We start from the raw sequence: 20,359 nt of genomic DNA, 5'->3' as shown, positions 1-20,359 counted from the left end.
AACAGCAGAGGAACTCCAAGTGCCGCTTCAAGTGCTAGTTAGCCTTTGAAGGAGCCTGTTAAGGCTTGTCAGATGATCGCCACGGTCGATGAAAAGCTATGATGGCACCATGGTCGGTGATCGTACAAGGAAGCACTTGTGTATTTGCACGCTTACCCGGCGAAACATTCCCGGCTGGGCCAGTCAACTTCAAACTACTTAACGGAAATTGTTTATTAGGAACGGGAGACAAAGTACAAGGCAGTTCAGAAAAATTGCTGATGGCCTAGCTCAGTTAGGCCAGGATATACCTAGCGAAAGCGCGGAGATTTCTGCATCAGAATAGTGCATTCACTAGATGCGCCTTTTATCACGGCTGTAACTTGAGCCGTCGTACCGGAGCGGTAGCGTTTCCGCCTCAAACGGCGAAGGCCCTGGTTCGATTCCGAACCTCGGCACCGGACTTCTTTTCTTTTATTTAGTGAGTGGGCGGGGGGTTCCAGTGGCTCTCATGGATGCCGCCGCTGAATACGTTGGTTAGCGGTTGGTGGGCGCGGAGAGGACGCACGGCGGCGGACGTTCACCATGCGTCTTTTCTTTGTGGCGCAGGCTTTGCTGCTTTCGGGCAATGCATCAGCGTGGCTTCACATCACACCTACCTCACCCTGGTCAGGCTTCAGCGGGACGCAAGCTGGGAATCATTCCCTTATCATCGACGACACAGTGACAGTTCATAATCAAAGCTGGAACACGTCATCAGGATGGCAGACGTCATCAGGATCGACGCCTATAAAGACTGCAACGACAGCTAACATCGTCAGTGGGCGCGGAGAGGACGCACGGCGGCGGACGTTCACCATGCGTCTTTTCTTTGTGGCGCAGGTTAGTTAATGCTCTTCCTTTCGTAGCGACGATAGATTTCTTGTAGTCCTCCCGTGCCCACGCATGTGTTTGAATATTGCCTACAACTGTTTCTGCTCCTGTATGCTGGTGTTGTGCGGGGATATCGAGGTTAACCCTGGTCCCCCACTGGAGGAAACTTATCTCAGAATTATTGATGGACAACAGGCCATTAGGGCTGACATTGCAGACATCAAAGCATGCCTTAAACTCACTGAAGAAATCGTGTCTGGTTTTGGTAGGCGTCTGATTAACCTTGAAGTAAGCATCAATGAGTTGAAATCAAATGGGGCGGGGACGGAGCAACTAAACGCTTTCACAGCTAATGTTAAGGATATCCTGAGGAACCAGCATGAAATATTTCCCAAATTTGAAGACCGTGATCGGAAATCTAACCTTGTGGTTTTTGGGATTTCAGAGCTCGAAAATGAATCTGAACTTGAATTGCGTAATGAAATAGTCAACGATGTTATCAAGCATAGATTGGGAGTGACCTGTTCTATTGCAAAAATTCAAAGACTAGGAAAGGGTTCGTTGGTAAGGCCGGTTATTTTAAGTTTTCACAACTATGCAGAGAAACAAGAAGTTTTGCGAAATGCCAGGAAGCTGAAAGGAACTGGAATAAGTTTGCAGAATGATTACACCGCTGACACGCAGCGCATACGCAAGCAGCTGTGGGAAAGTGCTAGAGCAGATAAGGCAGCCGGGAAAAAGGTGTCACTGAAACACGCTAAGCTTCGAATTGATGGCAAAGTTTACACGTGGGATGAAAAGACAGGCTCTCGCCGTTTGGTTCCTGATTTGTGCAGTGCGCTTTCCCAAAGCTAGCAACGAAAGTCACACCAGCTCCGTATGATTTCTCTGAATGCTAGAAGTATAGTTAATAAGGTGAACGAACTTGAACACATGTTATTGCAGTATGATCCGCACATCTGCGTGCTAACTGAAACCTGGTTGCACGATATGATTAGAGATGATGAGATTATACCACCAGGATATAAAATGCAAAGAAGAGATAGGGCTTCCCTTGGTGGGGGAGTAGCGATCATTCTAAAAAACAGTATCGATGTCTTTGAAATCGACCAGTTAGAAGACCATGAAAGTTTGTGTTTGAAGGTTTCTATTTGGGGGAACACGTTTGTTCTTTGTGCAGTTTATCGTGCGCCGGACTCGGATGATTTGTTTTTGAGCAGGCTATACGATTATTTGCTGAAATTTCGTGGTAAGAATATAATTATTACCGGTGACTTTAATTTGCCGTCTGTTAACTGGAATGACTTGAACTATGGCCTCTCTTCGTCTAATGATTTCATTTTAGATATGATGTTCTCGCTCAATCTTGAACAGATTGTGAATGATTGTACACGGGGATCAGCGATCTTGGACCTGTTGTTTGTGAGCGAGTCGTTCAGTAATGGCACTGTTCACGTGGAGCGTGGCATCTCCGACCACAAATTAATATGCTTTTGCGGGAAAATCACATGGTGATAAGACCGATAAAACCGTTAAAGTGATCAGCTTCAGAGATTTTAGCAGAGCTGATGATGTCGCGATTCTTGATTATTTGGAATGTCACCTTAGCTCTGTTACCAGTGATGTTGAGGGTTGTTGGACACAATTCTGCAATGCAGTTAAGTTTTGTATTGACAAATTTGTTCCGCTCAAGAAAGTCGTTAAACGCAGTGAAAATCCTTGGATTAATAGAGAGATAATTCATGTTAAACGGAAACTTAAAAGACTTAGGAAACAGCACAGGACAGGAACTCCACTGTTTGGGTCATTAAAAAGCAAGATGGCAGACAAAGTAAGAGAAGCCAGAAATAGCTTTTTCAAAAACAGGCTTGAAGAGTTCATGAGGTCGGACCCATCAAAGTTCTGGCGCCATTTGAATCCTTCCAGGCACGAAATTACGAAGATAAAAATTGACGAGGTGACTAGAACAGACGCTAATGAGATTGCAACGCATTTTAACAATTACTTCCAGAGTGTTTTCACGAAGCTAGATGATTTTAAACCTCAGTGTGTTTGTAGTAATGATTATTCTTCTGTTTGTAGTAACGAACTGATAATTAGTCGCGAAGGAGTTTTAGCAATGTTACTTAAACTTAACACAAAAAAATCTTCCGGACCCGATGGTGTTCCGAATTCATTTCTTAAACGCTACGCGGAACAAATATCTCAATACTTAACTGATATGTTTAACTTGTCTTTGACAACAGGTGTTATACCGTCTGATTGGCGTAAGGCTCGAGTTGTCCCTATTCTTAAGAAAGGTGACTGCCAACTAGTTACCAATTATCGCCCTGTTTCTTTGACGAATAATTGCTGTAAGTTGTTAGAGCATGCTATTTTTTGTTATATTGTAAAATTTTTAGAGGACCGTAATATTTTAACAGCTTACCAACATGGTTTTAGGAGAGGTATGTCTACTGTTACCCAACTTTTATCTGTAGTGCATGAATTTTCAAGAGTGCTGGATGCTTCCGGACAAACAGACGTCTTATTTTTTGACTTTAGTAAAGCATTTGACAAAATGCCTCACGGAAAATTATTGTTTAAACTTGAATCGATTGGACTTCCCTCTTTTATAATTCAGTGGGTGCATGCCTATCTTACAGATAGGCAGCAATTTGTAGCAATCCAGGACTCTTGTTCTGACATGCTGCATGTGACTTCAGGGGTTCCTCAAGGCAGTGTCTTGGGACCCCTGTTATTTTTAATCTATGTAAATGACCTAGTGGATATTGTTGAAAAGGATGTAGAGGTGAGGCTGTTTGCCGATGATTGTATAGTTTTTAAAGAGGTAGTAGGTGATTCTGACCACTTGTCACTTCAAAAAACTGTATTAGCAATTGCGGACTGGTGTGAGCGCTGGCGCATGGATATTAACCCAAACAAAACCGTACTATTATGAATCACAAGGAAAAAAGTGCCCAGATTTCACAGTTATATACTTCACAATCATCCCATTTTAGAAGTAGAAAGCTATAAGCACCTCGGAGTAACCCTCACGAACAAACTTACTTGGTCCACTCATATCGCGGAGATCTGCTCATAAGCAGTTAAGAAATTATGGTTTATTAAAAGAAAACTCAGAAACTCTCCCGTGAGCACCAGAATCACTGCATACAAGGCTTGTGTTAGGTCCCGACTTGAATATGCGGCAGCAGTGTGGGACCCGCATAACAAGAAAGACATTGCTCAACTGGAGCGTGTTCAGCGAAAAGCAGTTCGTTTTATTTATGGGAAATATAGAAGGATAGACTCTCCAACTGCATTAATTTGAAAGAGTAATTTACAGTTCTTGGCAATAAGAAGAAAAGTTACCCGTATAGTACTGCTTCATAATTACATGTCTGGAAATCTGAAGGCAGATCTTCCTGATTGTGTGAAGCTGGCGAGCACTAGGAGAACACGTCATGTACATGAGCAGTCATTAGCACCAATTTTCGCGCGAACTAGTGGGTTTAAGAACAGTTTTTTTCCGAACACTGTCGCGGAGTGGAATGGCCTTCCTTCGGGTCTATGTAAGTCTAGGAATTTTGAGAAGGAGTTCAAGAACTTATTGTATGGCTCCCAGTATCTTGTTTGATGACTCTGGTTTTGTGTCCTGTTTACTGACTCGCGGTTTTGTAGCTGGTGCTCTTTTAGAAATTTTTTTAGTTGTATGCCCCTCCTGCTTGGGCCAACTCTGGCTTGCAGTATACTGAAATAAATAAATAAATAAATAAATAAAATAAAAGCGCAGGCTCTGTTAAGGCAGCGTTTATGCTGCGGCGAGGCGCGCGCGCGCGTGCTCTCCACGGCGAAGTTACTTCGGTCAAAGCGAGACCCTCTATACTCCAACTGCGCTTGACCGCCGACGCGTTCGGCAGCTTCGGCGCACTCTGACCGCATTGGCGGGGAGTTTGGAGCATGCATCTATTTCGCGCCGAGTGCGCCAGCCGCCGCCGGCCCGGCCAGACTGATTTGGCTCCGCGGCGAGCTGCGCGTTATATTCAATAGCTGCGGCAGTTCGGCGGAGCTGTTCTTTTCGAGCTCGTCTATTTTAATCTATTCACAGTACAAATCTGAAGGTACATGCAAGTTGGCGAGAGAACCAGATCCAGTGGACCCATTGGATCAAGCGGAAGCCGTTGAAGCGTCGTGCGCCGGCTTTGGTTTCAAGCTGCCGACTTTAAACGCGACCGCCCTCGAGCACCCATTTGTTTTTTCGAGCAAAAAATAAATAAATAACTTGGCCCATGCAACTGTGGGAGACCTCGACGCTGCCTGCTGCGCCGTGCAACCGCTCCGTTCAAGGAATCACAATCCGTTGGCCCCAAAGCCCCGGCCAGCCTCCGATGGGCGCAACGCACCCCTCGCGACTCCCCGCACTGGGGTTATGATATTTAGTGTGCAACGTCTGCTCTCTGAGGAAGGAGGAAACCACCCGCCGGCGTCTAACCTAACCATGCTCCCTCAAAAGCATCGCACGCTCTGTGGGGCTGAGGTCGCTGAAATGCAGGCCAGAGTTTTTGCGGGAACTACGTCGTCGGGTTCGGGAACGGGATCCATCGTAACGCTGGCAAGACGCCGGTGCAAACGTAAACGAAGCGACGGTGGCGACCCCCGATAGATGCCTTCAACGTGCGGCGGCGGTAGCTTTCATTTCGGCAGCTGCTAGACCGCGCCGCTAGCCGCAGAAATCACGGAGTCTCCGTTTACGTCACGTTTCACGTCACTCCGTTCTGTGTCGTCATAAGAGTTCTTTGTGTCGTCATAAGAGTTCTCGAGTTTAAATCGGAGCGGCGGGAAAATGGACTCGAAAATGAAAAAGCTTTTCCCGCCGCTCTGATTCAAACTCAGGGAACTCTTATCACGCCACGGCAACTCTTATGACGTCTCAGAACGGAGTGACGTGATACGTGACGTAAACGCAGACTCCGTGATTTCTGACGGCTAGCTGTGCGGTGCGCAACCTTCTTTTGCCAGCCTCAGAGATTTGTGGCTTCCATGAAGTAATGAAAATTCCTCCAAGGTGGCGCCTCTTGTCCTAGGACGTCATCACGCTTGTACTTGCTAGATTGGCCTGTGGCGGCGACACCTGTATTTTGGTTCTTGCTATTTTCTACATTACAAGAGCTTTGTTTTCAATAAGAGTGGCGTTTCTGTGATCATGAGCTGTTATTCTATCGATACAAGCCAACTTAAATTTCTCCTCAGTGTTCCTTTAATTAGGGTCGCGGCAAACACCGCCATGACGAAGACCAGCTTGTCCCGGCCTTCCCATCTGCTTCGCTCGTCTGGCTGTGGATACCTTCCAGTACTCCTGGGCTCTAAAGGAAACTTGTTTCTGAATATTATGGCTCCCACTGCGTCTTGGAGCACATCCCTAGTTAACTACATTATTGAGCCCCTCACGTCGTCTGATGATCTCAGCCGCCTTGGCCGCGAGACTGTGCATGTCAAAGCCTCAAGCCGTGCTACGAACCGATTGTACTGTCGGCACCGTGAGTTGCCTGGATGGCTCCTTTTCTCCTCGGCACGACTGAGAAGAAGAAGATGGACATTAGCCCAGGCGGATTGCCATGGTTCCGAAAGAGACCCTGCTCTGCCTGATCGATTGCAGACTACGACTGCTTCACCGATGCTTCCGTCGTTCTCACCGTCAGCAAACAAACCACCATTACACGAGCAGCATAGAGGAGTTCTATTGTATTAACGACAAGGTGGCCGCTTTCGTAATTAGGCTTAAAAAGAGGAGCAAGCTGAAGGTTGTGCAGGCAACGCACCTACGTCCAGCCATTATGACCGGATCGTTGAAAGCTTCTATGAAAACGTAAAATCTGTAATGAGCAAAGTAAAATAAGAATCACTGTACTGATGGTAGACTTTAATGCTAAGGTAGGCAGGACGCAGGCCGCTAACCAGGCGGTAGGTGAATATGGCATAGGCTCTAGGAACAGCAGTGGTGAATAATCAGTAGAGTTCGCAGAGAGAAATAATTTACGGATTATGAATGCCTTCCGCCGCAAACGACAAAACAGGAAGTGGACGTGAAAGAGCCCCAGTGCTGAGACTAGAAATGAAATAGGCTTCATACTATGCGCTCGCCCTGCTATCGTGCAGTATGTGGAAGTCCTCGGAAAAGGGCGTTCTAGCAACCGCAGATTGGTAAGGACTTCGGATTAGGTCAGACTTTTAGAGGGAACGAAATAAACTATTGAAGCAGAAGTCCAATACCGAGGTAGTGGCAACAGGAAATGTACAGGAATTCAAGACATCGCAGCAAAACAGTTATTCGGCTTTATCTCAGGAAGCCTATCTTAATGTCGCATACAATGAACAATAATCTTACACCTAATATTATAGAGTGCGCAGTAGAACTAGGCGGCAGAATGGTTCGACAGGATGGCAGCAAGCAATCTCAGAAAACGAAAGCTCTTATTAAGAAACCCCATAGCATTAAAGCATCTAACCTAACAGAGAGAATAAAACTGGCAGGACTCTAAAGTTAATAAATGAGCGCAGAATAGCCAACATAAGGAGGTTTCAAATGAAGAGAATCGAGTATGCTCTAAAAAACCGAGTTAGCCTAAAAGCAGACAAGAGCAAACCGGACGTAGGCAAAAACCAGATGTATGCGTCAACAGGCAAAGAGGCTACTTCATAATAACGGCCGGAGGGGCGAGCTGGTGCATGATGAAATGAACGGTGGCGCAACAAGGGCACTAACAAGAAAGGGACACCACATGCGCACATTAACAACTGTTCATTACCCGGACAAGTGGCATATTTAAACATTCAGCTCAAGCATGAGACTCATCGCATTATCGCTCCTAACCCAGCACGTGGAATAAAAAGCAGCAACATCAGGATGAACGAGGATAACAGACAAGAAAACTTTAACCCCTGCCAATAAACTAACAGATTCTGATAAAAGGAATTTAGAAACGAAAAGGATGGGACCATCTCTTAGCAAAAGCAGTGTCAAACAATCTAGCAACAGCAGAGTCATACAAGAGAAACAAAAGCAGTCAGAAAATGAAAAACAACAACAAATTAAAAAGATAAAACCAATAAGAAAAAATTAACAACCCATCTAAAGAAGCAATATACGGCCGCTAGAAATGCCGGGCTGAAAAGTCGCTGAAAAGAGAATACGTTTACTTAGGGCAGGTAATGACCGCTGATCCGGATAATGCGAGTCAACTAGAAGAATATGAATAGGGTGGAGCGCACAGGGCAGGTTCTATGAGATTATGAATGGGAGTTTTCCGATATCCCTCAAGAGGAAACTGTACAACAGCTGTATCTTAAAGCTACTCAAAGACAGCGCAGCGGACTACAGAAAGAAAAATGATAGGTGTAACATCAAGGCACCCGTAGCGGGCAGAGTGGGTAAGGGAACAAACTCGGGCAAATGAAAATTTAGTCGAAATCAAGAGGAATGGGCTTGGGCACGGATGAATTGCACAGTTATCATAACCCCTGGTTCTTAAGTGTAACGAAGTGGATTCCAAGAGAAGGCCAGCATAGCAGGGGGTGGCAGAAAGTTAGATGGGCGGATGAGATTAGGATAATACGCGGGGATACGGTGGCCACAGCTGGAAAAGGAGAGGGTCATTTGGAGAGGCATGGGAGAGGGTTTTACCCTCCTGTGGCCATTGTAAGGATGGTGATGATTAGTGAACGTTCTTTAGGCACAAGCATTTAAACACCTTAGCTGCCTACCGGTTATGGTCAAATTTCCTTAGGTGTTCTTCATATTGCTTTCCTCTAAGCTTCCCTTCCTGCAAACAATGTACCTTACCCGTCAGGTCCCCATGTAGTGCTTTGTTAGGGGTTTTTCGTGGGCGCCTATTGCTATTATGATAATCTGCTAACAGCTATCGGATTATTTCTTGCCTAGACGGTTTGGTTTAGGTTTATAGGGTTTAACGTTCCAAAGCAACTCAGGCTATGAGAGACGCCGTAGTAAAGGGCTCCGGAAATTTCGACCACCGGAGGTTCTTTATCGTGCACTGATATCGCGCAGTACAGGGGCCTATAGAATTTCGCCTCCACCGAAATTCGACTGCGGGGGCCGTGATCGAACCCGCGTCTTTCGGGCCGGCAGCCGAGCGCCATAGCCATTCAGCCACCGCCGCGGCTATACTAGCCTAGACGAATTGGACATGTATTCTTCGTCACCAAATCCTCCCATTATTGTTCATCCATCTGTTGTGGAAAAGCTTATTGATAGCATGAAACTCTTTGCTGCCTCTGGTCCCGACAACATCAGTTTCAAATTTCTTTAAAAAAAGGCAAATTTTAATCATGCATCATTTTAACAAAACTTTTTGAAGATTCTTTATCCACGGGCACGGTACCCTATGACTTGACGGTAGAGAAGCTGGTTCGCGTACATAAAATTGGTGGCAAACATGTTAACAACAATCGCCCCATTTCTTTGACCAGCGTTCTGTGTAAAAGTTTTGAGCATATCATATCATCCAGAATTTCTGCCCACTTCATTTCATTTTTCAATTTATTTTTTCCATTAAAGGCCCGAAGGCATTATATAAAGGGGGAGCAAAGTCAAGATTTTTGTGAAAAGAACATATCAAAACAGAAAAAGAATAATTGGCTAAAAGAGAGCAATAACAAGAAACAGTACGTAACAGTTAAATGATCTTGTTACGCGTATACAGTGCTAAGTGGAATGAATGGGATCGAAACAGGAAAAAATATTATATATGCAACACTCAATCAATACAAGAGTAAAATATAATGCAACAGGCATGACATAAAAAAGAAAACCAACAACAAACAGCTGTTGAAATTGTCGACGTGATTATGGCGAAAACATTTTGCACTGATGAAAAATAATCGCTTAGTTTTTCCATGAATTATCTGCGGTTACTGCATGATGCGATGGGATTTGGTAGGCCGTTTTGTAGTGATATCGCATCCGGAAAAAATGAAGACGTTAGTGCTAAGGTGCGACAGTTGATACGTGCAATGCTATGGTCATTGCTTAGACGGCAAGACGTCCTGTGCGGTGGTTGTAGCTTTTCGTGTCTCGTGCGTGGGTGATAATAGAAATGATGGAGAATGCAACGCGGTGATACCGGTTTTCCTTGAATAGCAAGATGTTATAAATCGGATGGCGCGATTCTGTACGGCTTCAAGGGCAGCAGCGAGGTACGCTTGCGGTGGGTGCGAAATTGATGACGTATTTTCTAGTTTTGGGCGAATGAATGTTATATATGTTAGTTTTTATGTGAGGGGATGCGACCTTCAAGTTACGGCGCAGGTATTCGTGTGTGCGTGAGGCTTCAGGGCAGATGTTTTCAACGTGAGTTACCCACGATAGCGACGCTATTAGATGTAGGCAAAGATATCTGTAGGATAATGCAGGGTCAACGGAAAATGAGCCAATACTGTATTGATGCCGATTCACGGTGCGTTTTCTGGTGAATGACATGAATTTGCATTTGTAAATGTTTAAAGAGAGGAGGGATTTATCGCACCAAGGGGAGAGTGTGTCGAAATCGGACTGAAGCAAAAATGAATCGTTGGCCGCCCTAATCACTCTGTATATGGTGCAATAGTCGGTAAAAAGCCATCGTTCCAATATTATATTGAAGGAGGACATAAATGTAAATTATGGATAGCAGTAGTGACAGGCCGGCGCCCTGAGGGACTCCCGATGTTACATTGGAAAAAGGAGAGTGGCTATCACTTGTACAAGTGAACTGCTTGCGCCCTGAAAGTAAATTTTCGATCCAACGGATTAGGTTGACGGAGATTCCTAATGATGAAAGTTTTTAAAGTAAATAATTATGGGGGACCCAATCAAATGCTTTGGAGTAATCGAGGAATATAGCATCTATTTGGAGGTTTTCATCCATGGATTCGAACAAATCGTGTATGAACTCGGCAAGCTGGGTTTCACATAAAATGCATTTCCTAAAACCATGCTGGTGCGGGTGAAAGAAGTAGTTAGATTCAAGATGTGTCATTATAGGTTCATGGATATAATGTGTTCGAGTAATTTTAATGGCACACTGGTCAGAGGAATAGGACGGGAGTTAGGGGCTAATTTGCGGTCACCGGATTTAAAGACCGGGAGGATTTGGGCAATTTTGCAATCATCCGGGACTTCCTCTGATTGTAATGACTGGGTAAAGGTTAATTGTATTATCTCAGCCGAGGCCCTTGATGTGATTTTAGTAGTTTACTATTGATATGGCCATAAAGTGCTGACGGACACACTTTTAGAGAAGCGATAACGTTACTGATACTGTTGGCGTCAACCTGGATCATCGGTATTGTAGCTGGTGAGGATTCTGGTGAAGGTATGGCGGTAGAGTTGTTTGCAGGAGAACACACCGATGCGAAATAGCCGTTCAAAACGCTGGCGTACTGATCTGATTCGACTGGTTCTCCATCAGTTCCCATAAGCGCTATTTGGTTCGAGCGAAACCTAGTGGATAGGATGCGCCAGAATTTGTTGGGGTTCGACTCTAGGGTTCTAAGTCGATTGATGGAAAATTTTTTTTACCACTTCAAGGCTTTTAATAGATGTTTTTGAACGCTGATAATATCAATCTCATGTATAAGGGGAGTTAAATTTCTTTGCTGATCGATATAGGCGCTTCCGTAGTTCCCGACATGTCTTCAGAAAGCATTACTCATGTCAAACGCAGCTGGTATTTGTCATTCGCTTTCTTCAAAGGGTCCTGGACCAGGATGGTGTTGTTGACTGTATATGTTTAGATTTTTTTAAGGCTTTTCACAAGACATCCACCGTCTTCTGCTCTTTAAATTAAACAAACTTAACCTGGATCCTAATGTCCTTGTATGGTTGAGAAGAACGACGATATGGAATCCTGTATCATTACCGCATCCGTAGCCCTCAATGAGGAAGAAAAAAAAAGATACCTTGCAGAGTTCTATAAGTTTTAGGCAGCACTTTTTGACAAAGTGTTGCTGTTGTTGTGTCGGCTTTTTAACTGTTTATTGTGTTCTTATTTCTTCGCCGGTTTCTAGGCACTTTTCTTCTTAATTTGGATTTAGTGTTTTGTATCACTGCTACCATTTCATCCAGTTTGGCGCTTTGGACCCCCCTGTGTTTTTTTTTGTTTGCCTTTTTCCTCTTGTTAACTTCGCATATTCGATTCGCCTGTTTTTTAACCACGTGTTTTCATCACTTTTAGTACTTCATCTGTGTTGGCGCCTTTACACCTCCCGTTCTTTGGATATGTTTTTCTTAGTTAGTTCGTTTTTATTCGGTGGCGTTGACCACTTGTGATCCATCGAGACTGCGCAGCGTTCTTATGTTCCTCCTCTACCTTTTCCTTTGTCCCCCCTTTTCGCCTATATATTATTCTATGCAACTAAATAACGACCAGTTGATATTCAGCCTCGTGTCAAGTCTTCTTGCTGTGTGATGTCCCTCGTTGGCTGCTGCTTTATGTGCCGGTAGAGCAACCTGCGCCGCACAGTGCCTATCGCTGGGGGTAGCTGCCATCGCAGGGCAGTGACGCAGCGTTTCACAGCTGCACCACTGCGCCAGGTGGGGTGTGAAAACTCCGAGGGATCAATGAATGTAAAATAGACAATGACTTTCTGCATATATTAGAATTAACCCAATGCACTGACGCGTCATACCGTTAAGGCGGAGCTTAACGGTCCGCTTTTCCTTGATTGCTATAGATTCCGTGAGAAATTAGGCAGTAGCCAACGGCCTTCTGCCTCTTTTATCTGCACATTTAGGGTTCTCTGTTTGCAATAACTAGGTTGCGGTGCTGACATAGTTCTAGTTTTAGGTTCCTTTTATAATCTCCAGTGGAATTATATCGTCACCGTCTCCGAACTGTTTTATATCGTTATTAGGACATTTACAAGATCCATGCTTTCGTGTGTGCAAGGAGACACCATATGCGCTATGGCGCTATGCTCGTGTTGTCTCTTTCCGAGTGCTATGCAGCCTTCGTAATGAACAACAAACTTGCCCAATCAGCTACCCTCATCTCAAAACTAATGCCTCGAAGCTTGGTGACTAAGACAATGTGCAGCGAAGGCTAGATATCTAGAAGGTTCAGAATTTCAGAAGATGCTCGTATAGGAAGAGTAGTTTGCCGTACAGAGTTCTAGCGCAAAATAGTATATACTTACTCTTTCTTCTCTTCGCCTAGAGAGATATAATAGAATATATCATAATCATTAATGCTATGAGACTGATAGCTCTGTTTTCATTAGAAAAAGCAAGGAAGGGTTTGCACGACCCACGATGAGCATTCATCTCTCCAAGCTTTTTTGCTCCATAAAAATTTACTTGCGGTCATTTCTGCAAGTTTACAGCATACGGTCCTATGCACCCCACCTAGAACTTTGATCTAGTTCCCTTTATTGAAGTAAACTAACTAGCACACGTAGCACGAATGTGAGCAGCACAACACGGTCCCCAGGCCTAAGGAAAAAGGTTTTTAACCTGTATACTTGTTGGGAAATTTTATCTGTTTACGGAATTCTCAGCACACTACTAACGCTGACAATCGGGTTTTCTTTGATGGTCGTGTTGTTATGCGCGAGGATGAGGCGCAGATGTTCGGTCGGAACAGGAGCACATAAGGTCTTATACGAATTTGCAACCAAATATTCGCCAGAGGTCCTCTGCGAGATATCTATACTAAGCCTGTTTATGATATTTGTTGGAAGGTTTTAGACGTGAAATGATTTCAGCTCCCGTTCTCGGGAAATTCAGGTGAACACCGTCAGAGAACAGCGCCGAACCTAAAGAAAACGTGTTCCGTGCGAATGGTTTTCACCGCGCCAGGAACTGTAACTCGCACTGCGGCATTTCGAAGCCCCGGCTGTCAATTTTTAGTGATAATTTTGTTAGAGCATTTGTTCCCGTTAGGTGGTGGACCCGGGTTAGAGCGCCGGAGTAGGGTGAATTAATTTAACTAACAAATTTTAGTGAAACATGTATAGCTTTTCTTAGTACCCTTATGGCGGCGCTTGGGTCGATGCTAATAAGTTATTACTCCATTATTACAGATCAACTCCACCTTGCGAGTTTTTTCTGATTACGGATGCCAGTGATGTACTGTCGCTTTATAAACTTATATGCAGCGCTGTGCAAGCTGAGTGAAAATGAAAAGTAGCGCCGTTTCGTGCCGTCCTTGCACAGATATCCAAACTACTGCGAATTTGTGGTCGGAGTGGACTGGTCCTTCTTGTGCATTCTATTCTTCCCCCTCAGATGCATTGCAAGGAATTTATACGACGCTTAATGTAGTAAAACTTCCCACCTTTCAAAAATACTGACGGCGCCACCGTGGAGTGAGTATCAATCCTCTGATTTGCAAGTTCAGGTTGGAATTATGCCAGGAGCTGTCTCTTGAGCTTGACCCGGTGTGTTGAGATGCGCTATATACGCATGCAGTCCACGGGTGCGCCGATGGTGTAGCTGCACTACGTATTGCTTTCAGCGCTTTCATTTTCTGTGAAGTGCAGCGATATTAAAAATTTCCACTGCTGTTATTTGTGATGGAAAAATGAAGAAAGCATCGGCGTGTGGAAATGTTATTGGGGAAGCAGGCGAACCTGTGAACCGGCCATCTCAAGTGCGGTTCTAATTAACGCGTCAAATAGCAGGTGCTTCCACACTGCGTCTCACACTTTGTTAGGAATGAAATGAAGGCTAACAACGCCTACAGGCAACCATGATCTGAGCTGTGCTTTCGCACTACGTTCTGGCGCGACACGCGTCTGCGCGGCAAGAAGCTAAAAAATAGCCTAATAGTGGGAGAAAGCATTAATCTCTCACCGATAAATCTCCGATCAGGAAGGGTGCACTAAAGAACAGTTTAAAATCTCACTATGAGTCCCCCAACATGCGCCGTACTATGACAACAAAAGTGAGCCACGTGAGCCTGCAAAAAAATTCGTCGACAGTTACCACAATTATGTAAAGCGACAACCATCGACCGCTGGCTGCGGTGCTGAATTCAATGTTGCCGTGCCACAATTTGGTGCATTCTCTTCTGAAAGAGGGTACGACGCAAGCACTATAGTTTGTACCTCTGCGCAAAGGATGCCCCACAAATCAGTAGCGCGGCGAACTACGTCCCTCTAATGTGCTCCTCTTTACTCCCCCATCTTACACCAACGTCGCCGCAGAACAGAGACATGCTCTTAACAGCCTTCGCTGCAACTGCTTCAGAGCCCACCTACCTGGTTTAGAATCCATGGGCAGTAGTTCTAGAAGTAAAACAAAAAGGCGTGAGAGCTGGCCGGTGTTTATTTCGGAGGTAACTCATCACACACTGGATGAAACGATTAGGCTTGGCCACCTTCCAAACAGAAACGGGTTTTAGAGAAGGCAATTTTGATTAGACACTACTCGGGACAGAACATGCTAAAATTTAAAGAACTCATTATGGAGCAGAACTGGCAAAGTCTCATAAGGTAAAAGGTTCCCATCATTGCGTATACTGCCTTATTGACGTGTTTTATCTCCGTATACAATATACGCTTTCCGCTTAGAGCTCTTAAAAACACAAGAAAACAAGAAAGCCTTGCGTATCGCATGAATTATATCAAACAATTAAACACTGCAACAGTATTTGCCAGAAGTTCTTAGATACAAAAAATGAAGGCGATCTCGATGTATTTAAGAAGGTGATGATATTAAAAAAGACAGCACACTACATGAATGAGTTTTCTCAAATTGTGGGTAATTCGCTTCTAGTATGGAATGCGGTCGGATAAATTTTGTGCAAACAAAGTTGCAATTTGGGCTTTTTGGGTAAATGAAATAGCCCAGTATCTGTCTAACATATCGCCGGACACCTGAACTGCGCCGTAAAGATAGGGATAAATGAGGGAGCGAAAGAAGTAAGGAAGAAAGATGTACCGTAGTGGAGGCCTCCGGAATAATTTCGACCACCTTGAGATCTTTGACGTGCACTGTAATTGCACAGCACATGGGCGCCTTAGCAATTCGCCTTCATTGAAACGCGGCCGCCGCGGTGGGGTACGAACTCGGGAACTCCGGATCAGTAGTCAAGCGCCCTAACCACTGAGCCACCGCGGCGGGTCAAAAAAAAAAGTTATCGATAACGATTTTCGTTTCATAACGAGTAATTGAGTGACGTTCAATTTGCAAACCTGTTCAACGAGCACTTTAATACAATGGCTGCCTTCGCAGATAAGCGCGCTTGAATGGCATGAGAAGATTTCGTCAAAACGCACTCTCAAAATACCGTATGTTTCTGGCCTACTGATCAGTATGAAACACCCGACGTCATTTTGGTTTTATAAAAACGATACGCCTCTGGAGCTGATGATATTAAACCCAGTCCACCAAAACTGGTTGCAGAACGGGTCAGCATCCTCTTATGCATTTTCTCAACCTTATTCCTTCGACCGCAGTGTTTCCGGACGCAGTGAAGCCAGCTCGTGTGGCTGCGGTACACAAGGCCGGTTCTGTCAACGACATGAAGAGTTGCAGACCAATCTCTGTGCTTGAGGTCTTTACGAAGATAGTGGAACATATTATACGTAAAAGATTTGTTCGCTTTCTGAAGGCCAATACTTTAGGTGTAAGCTAATGTAAAGCGGGGGTTTATTCAAAGGAACAGGGAGGACGGGAGCAGCAGCGAAAGCAGTCCGAGGGCACTCACGTCGGGCACAGGCATTCGTGGCGATAGCAATACCGGTGGAGCGCAGGGCCATCTTCTTCTTTGGCATGAGTCATCTGCTCTGTCTATCATATTTTGCTTTACAATCACCCCCGGTGAGAAGAGAAGCCATTTTGGCAACTTACGGCGACTTTAAGATGGAGGGGTATTGGAAAGGCTTGAGACGCTGGATGTGAACTGTCTCGCAGCGGCGGAGATCGGGAGACGGTATGAGGAGTTCGACGACGTAAAGGAGATGTGCGCTCCAGGGCGCAGTAAGGGCTGTCATATTTGGCGAGAAATTTCGAGGGCAGTCCAGGAGCACCTGCCGATATTCAGATCAACCCAAGCGTGCTAGGAGAGAAGTTCGATGGGGCTTGAGCGTTGTCGTGGCGGAATTTTTGGCGACACAGGGTGTCAGCCGTAAGTGACCGGGAGATTTGGCGACAATCTTCTGCGTGTTGTGCGCCTTTGGAAGCTGCGGTATATTCGAAGGCGTCAGATTTGTAAGGCAGAATGTTGACTATTGTAGCAGCCGGATGACGGTCGTAAAGAAGAAAGAAGGGAGAGAAGCCAGTAGGGGGGTGGACTGCTGAGCGGCGTTGTAGGCAAAAGTCACATAAAAAGCACGAGATCCCAATTCGAGTGGTTGGATGCAACATATATAAAGATCCTGTACCCGAGGGGACGGTTAAGTCGCTTGGTGAGGCCGTTGGTCTGCGGATGATAGGCGGAGGTGGTTTGATGTCCTATGTTGCAAAGGCGGAGCCGGGCTTTGACGACTTCGGACAAAAAGAGCGCGTCGCGTCCGCCGTCGCTAAGCAGTTCATAAGGTGCACCGTGACGAAGGCCGAAATGCTGCAAAATGAAGCAGACAACGTCTGTCGCTGTTGCAGACGGAGGTGTTGCGAGCGGTTTCGGCATACCGCGCCAGATTATCAACGGCAATGATAGGCCAAAGGTTGCCGGCCGCAATGTATGGAAGCGGGTCGTAAAAATCAATGCCGGTCCGGTTGAAAGGGCGTGCTGTGCAAGGGAGCGGCTACAACTCTCCAGCAGAACGATGAGGAGAAGCATTGCGACCTTGACATGCGAGGCAGGAGCGTATGTATTTAAGTACGAAGGTGTACATGCCGCGCCAGTAGTAGCGCAGCCGAATGTGGGTGTATATCTTGAAAACTCCCTCGTGATGGCATTGTGGGTAAGCGTAGAAATAGGCGCAGATTTGCGTGCGCAAGTGGCGAGGAATAACGAGTAACCACTTGCGACCGTCAGAGCTGTAGTTCCGGCGATAGAGAATGTTATCGCGAATGACGAAATGGGAAGCATTGCGGCAGAGAGCACTGGATGGAGAAGGAGCCGTGGGGTGGGAGAGAAAGTCTAAATGTAGTGATCCAGGGGTCGGTACGTTAAGCTGAGGGCATGTCGCTTATGTGAAGCGACGACGGGGAAGCATGAGAGGTGGAAAAGCTGGTGAGCTCAGCAGGATGTGGGCAGCGAGACAGGGCATCAGCGTCTTGATGCTTGCGGCCTGAGCGATAGACCACGCGCATGTCCTATTGTTGCAGACGACGAGCCCACCTGGTAATGTAAAACTCTAGTTTGGGCGAGTTGGTTCATGTTGAAAGAAAAACTGGTAATGGCGCAAGAAACGGGGACACAAAAGGCACACAAAAGACAGGACTGACGCCAACTTACAACTGGGGTTTATTGCACCTAGCCTGCCTTTTATACAACAACCAAGCCATATCAACAAATGCGTAAACGTTGTACATATCAAACGGCAATTCATGCGACTTTGGCAACAAAGTAACGCTGATCACTAAAGAATCTAATCTACACAGAGCTTGGGAAGCCAACTTCTCTTCTGGCCAGCAGAAATAATAACATCATCCAAGGGGCATGACAAGTTCACACTATCAAATTATGAAACGACTGAAGAAGGCGAAAAAGAGCACGAATTGAACGACAATGAGATAAAACCACCTGAAAAAAGATGACAATAACGAGGGATGAAGTCTGAAGATACAGCGCCTAGCGTCAAGTGATAAAAACTGAATATCATTCCTGTAAAAAACAGTCGTCTTAGCGTCTAAAAAGCTAAAACTTGTAAAACACCGAAAGAAATGACGAAACAAGAGCACAAAACCAAGGGAAATCTGCGAACTACAAAAAACCTTCTATAAAAGATGTCTCGGCACTGCTAAGAATAATGAAAGGCCTGCTAACGCTTTTGTTTCCAGCTTTTTTGATGAAATATGCCTCAACAATCTCTCTCTCAGTTTTATCTTTTCAACTCTTCAAAAATCTAGTTTTGTCGAATTCGGAAAGGCACTTAGAACAGCTATTGCTGTGGTCAACGAGGAAGCTCCTTTCGTTGTTGCGCAAGTTTCGGGAATGTTCACTTGCACGCTCATTAAAACAACGACCTGTTTGCCCGATGTAAACGAGGCCACAGCTAATCGGTATCTCATAAACCACTTGTGTCCTGCATTGCGTGAACTTTTTTTGGTGTTTTATGGTGCAAGCCGGCCGCTTTTCTCTGTTGGTCATGACACAAAGTCTTGAAAGCTTACAAGGCGCGGTGAATAGAACCTGAACATTGTGTCTGCTCGCTATTTTCTTAATATTATGCGACACCTTGTGAATATACGGTATTACTGTTACTGATGAATGCGAAACCGGCTCCCTGATGCGAGTGAGTTGCTTAAGTTTCTGCAAAAGCATTTCGCAAACCGCCGAAATTAGACAAAGCGGATAACCTGCCTGTTTCTGCGTTTCAACTTGAGTGCGAAAGATTGTTGACAACATGTGGGGGCAGGATTTGTTTAAGGCAGATTGCAGGGAGTTAGAAACAATCGCGCGTTTCACAAGCTTTGAATGAGCGCTGTCAAATGGTAGCAAGCCTTTCTTCGAACGCGGGTTGTACATCCAACAGAGACCTTTTTCCGGAAACAATTACTTGATATCTAAAAACTGGAGTTGGCCGTCCGTAGGGACCTCCTTCGTAAACGTGAGACCCTGGTTGTGGCTTGAGAAAACGGACACAATCCTCGTGACGGCAGCGTCTAAATCCTGTTCCGGATTGTCCTTCATAATGACCAAGAAATCCTCGACATAACTGTGTATGGAAACTACATGAGGGTCACTGATATGTCTGCTGATGTCCGCTCCTACCACTGAAAGGAAGATGTCGCAAAGGACGGGTGCAACAGAAGAGCCGATGCAGATTCCTTTCTTCTGGACGTAGAACTTTCCCTCGTAGGAAATTGCGGTGGATTTCGAGTAGAATTCTAATAGCGTAATGAAATTATCAGTGCTTATTCCAGCGGCATTTTGGAAGCGAGCTTCTCCTGTAGATAGGGTTTTATCCCTGACCGCTCTTAGAATTCCTTGGTGAGGAACCGAGTAGAACAGTTCCTCTATGTCAATGGAGAACGCGGTGTACTTGTGGGCGGGCAAAGCCTCTAAATGCTTAATAACGTCCGATGAACTGCGCACAAGGAAAGGGTCATCGGTTACCAGGGTGCCAAGGTTTGTCTGGAGGTAGCGGCTAACGAGACGTTGCCAAGTTCCTTTTTCTGACACGATGGTGCGCAGCGGGAATCCAGGCGTGTGGGTCTTTACAGTGAAGAACACTTCAAGAAATCCTCTCTTTTCACCCTTTGCCAATTTGTTAATGCCTTCTAGATGCAACTCTTCTAGGATTTGAAGAGCTTCTCCTTTTTGTTTTCGAACTTTAAACAGGACCTGTTTGAAGTTTTTGTGAATTGCAGCCAATGCGTTTTAACGGAATACACCAGCGGACAGGAGAGCAAAGC

At 45.3% G+C, this 20,359-nt stretch overlaps 1 protein-coding gene across 1 annotated transcript in view; it reads right to left on the bottom strand.

The window, feature by feature from the left end:
* Positions 1-20,359, bottom strand: part of LOC144111039 (alpha-amylase-like) — a 644,630-nt gene that overhangs the window by 480,174 nt on the left and 144,097 nt on the right. The window contains exons 5-6 of the mRNA XM_077644138.1: positions 15,091-15,117; positions 13,027-13,042 (exon numbers count right to left, since the gene is read on the bottom strand). Of these exons, the coding sequence (XP_077500264.1) occupies positions 13,027-13,042; positions 15,091-15,117 (43 nt within the window). The remainder of the gene's footprint in view (positions 1-13,026; positions 13,043-15,090; positions 15,118-20,359) is intronic.

This window comes from Amblyomma americanum, chromosome 11 (genome assembly GCF_052857255.1).
Source record: "Amblyomma americanum isolate KBUSLIRL-KWMA chromosome 11, ASM5285725v1, whole genome shotgun sequence".
Taxonomy (NCBI): Eukaryota; Metazoa; Arthropoda; class Arachnida; order Ixodida; family Ixodidae; genus Amblyomma; species Amblyomma americanum.
This window is presented reverse-complemented; position numbering and strand designations above follow the sequence as displayed.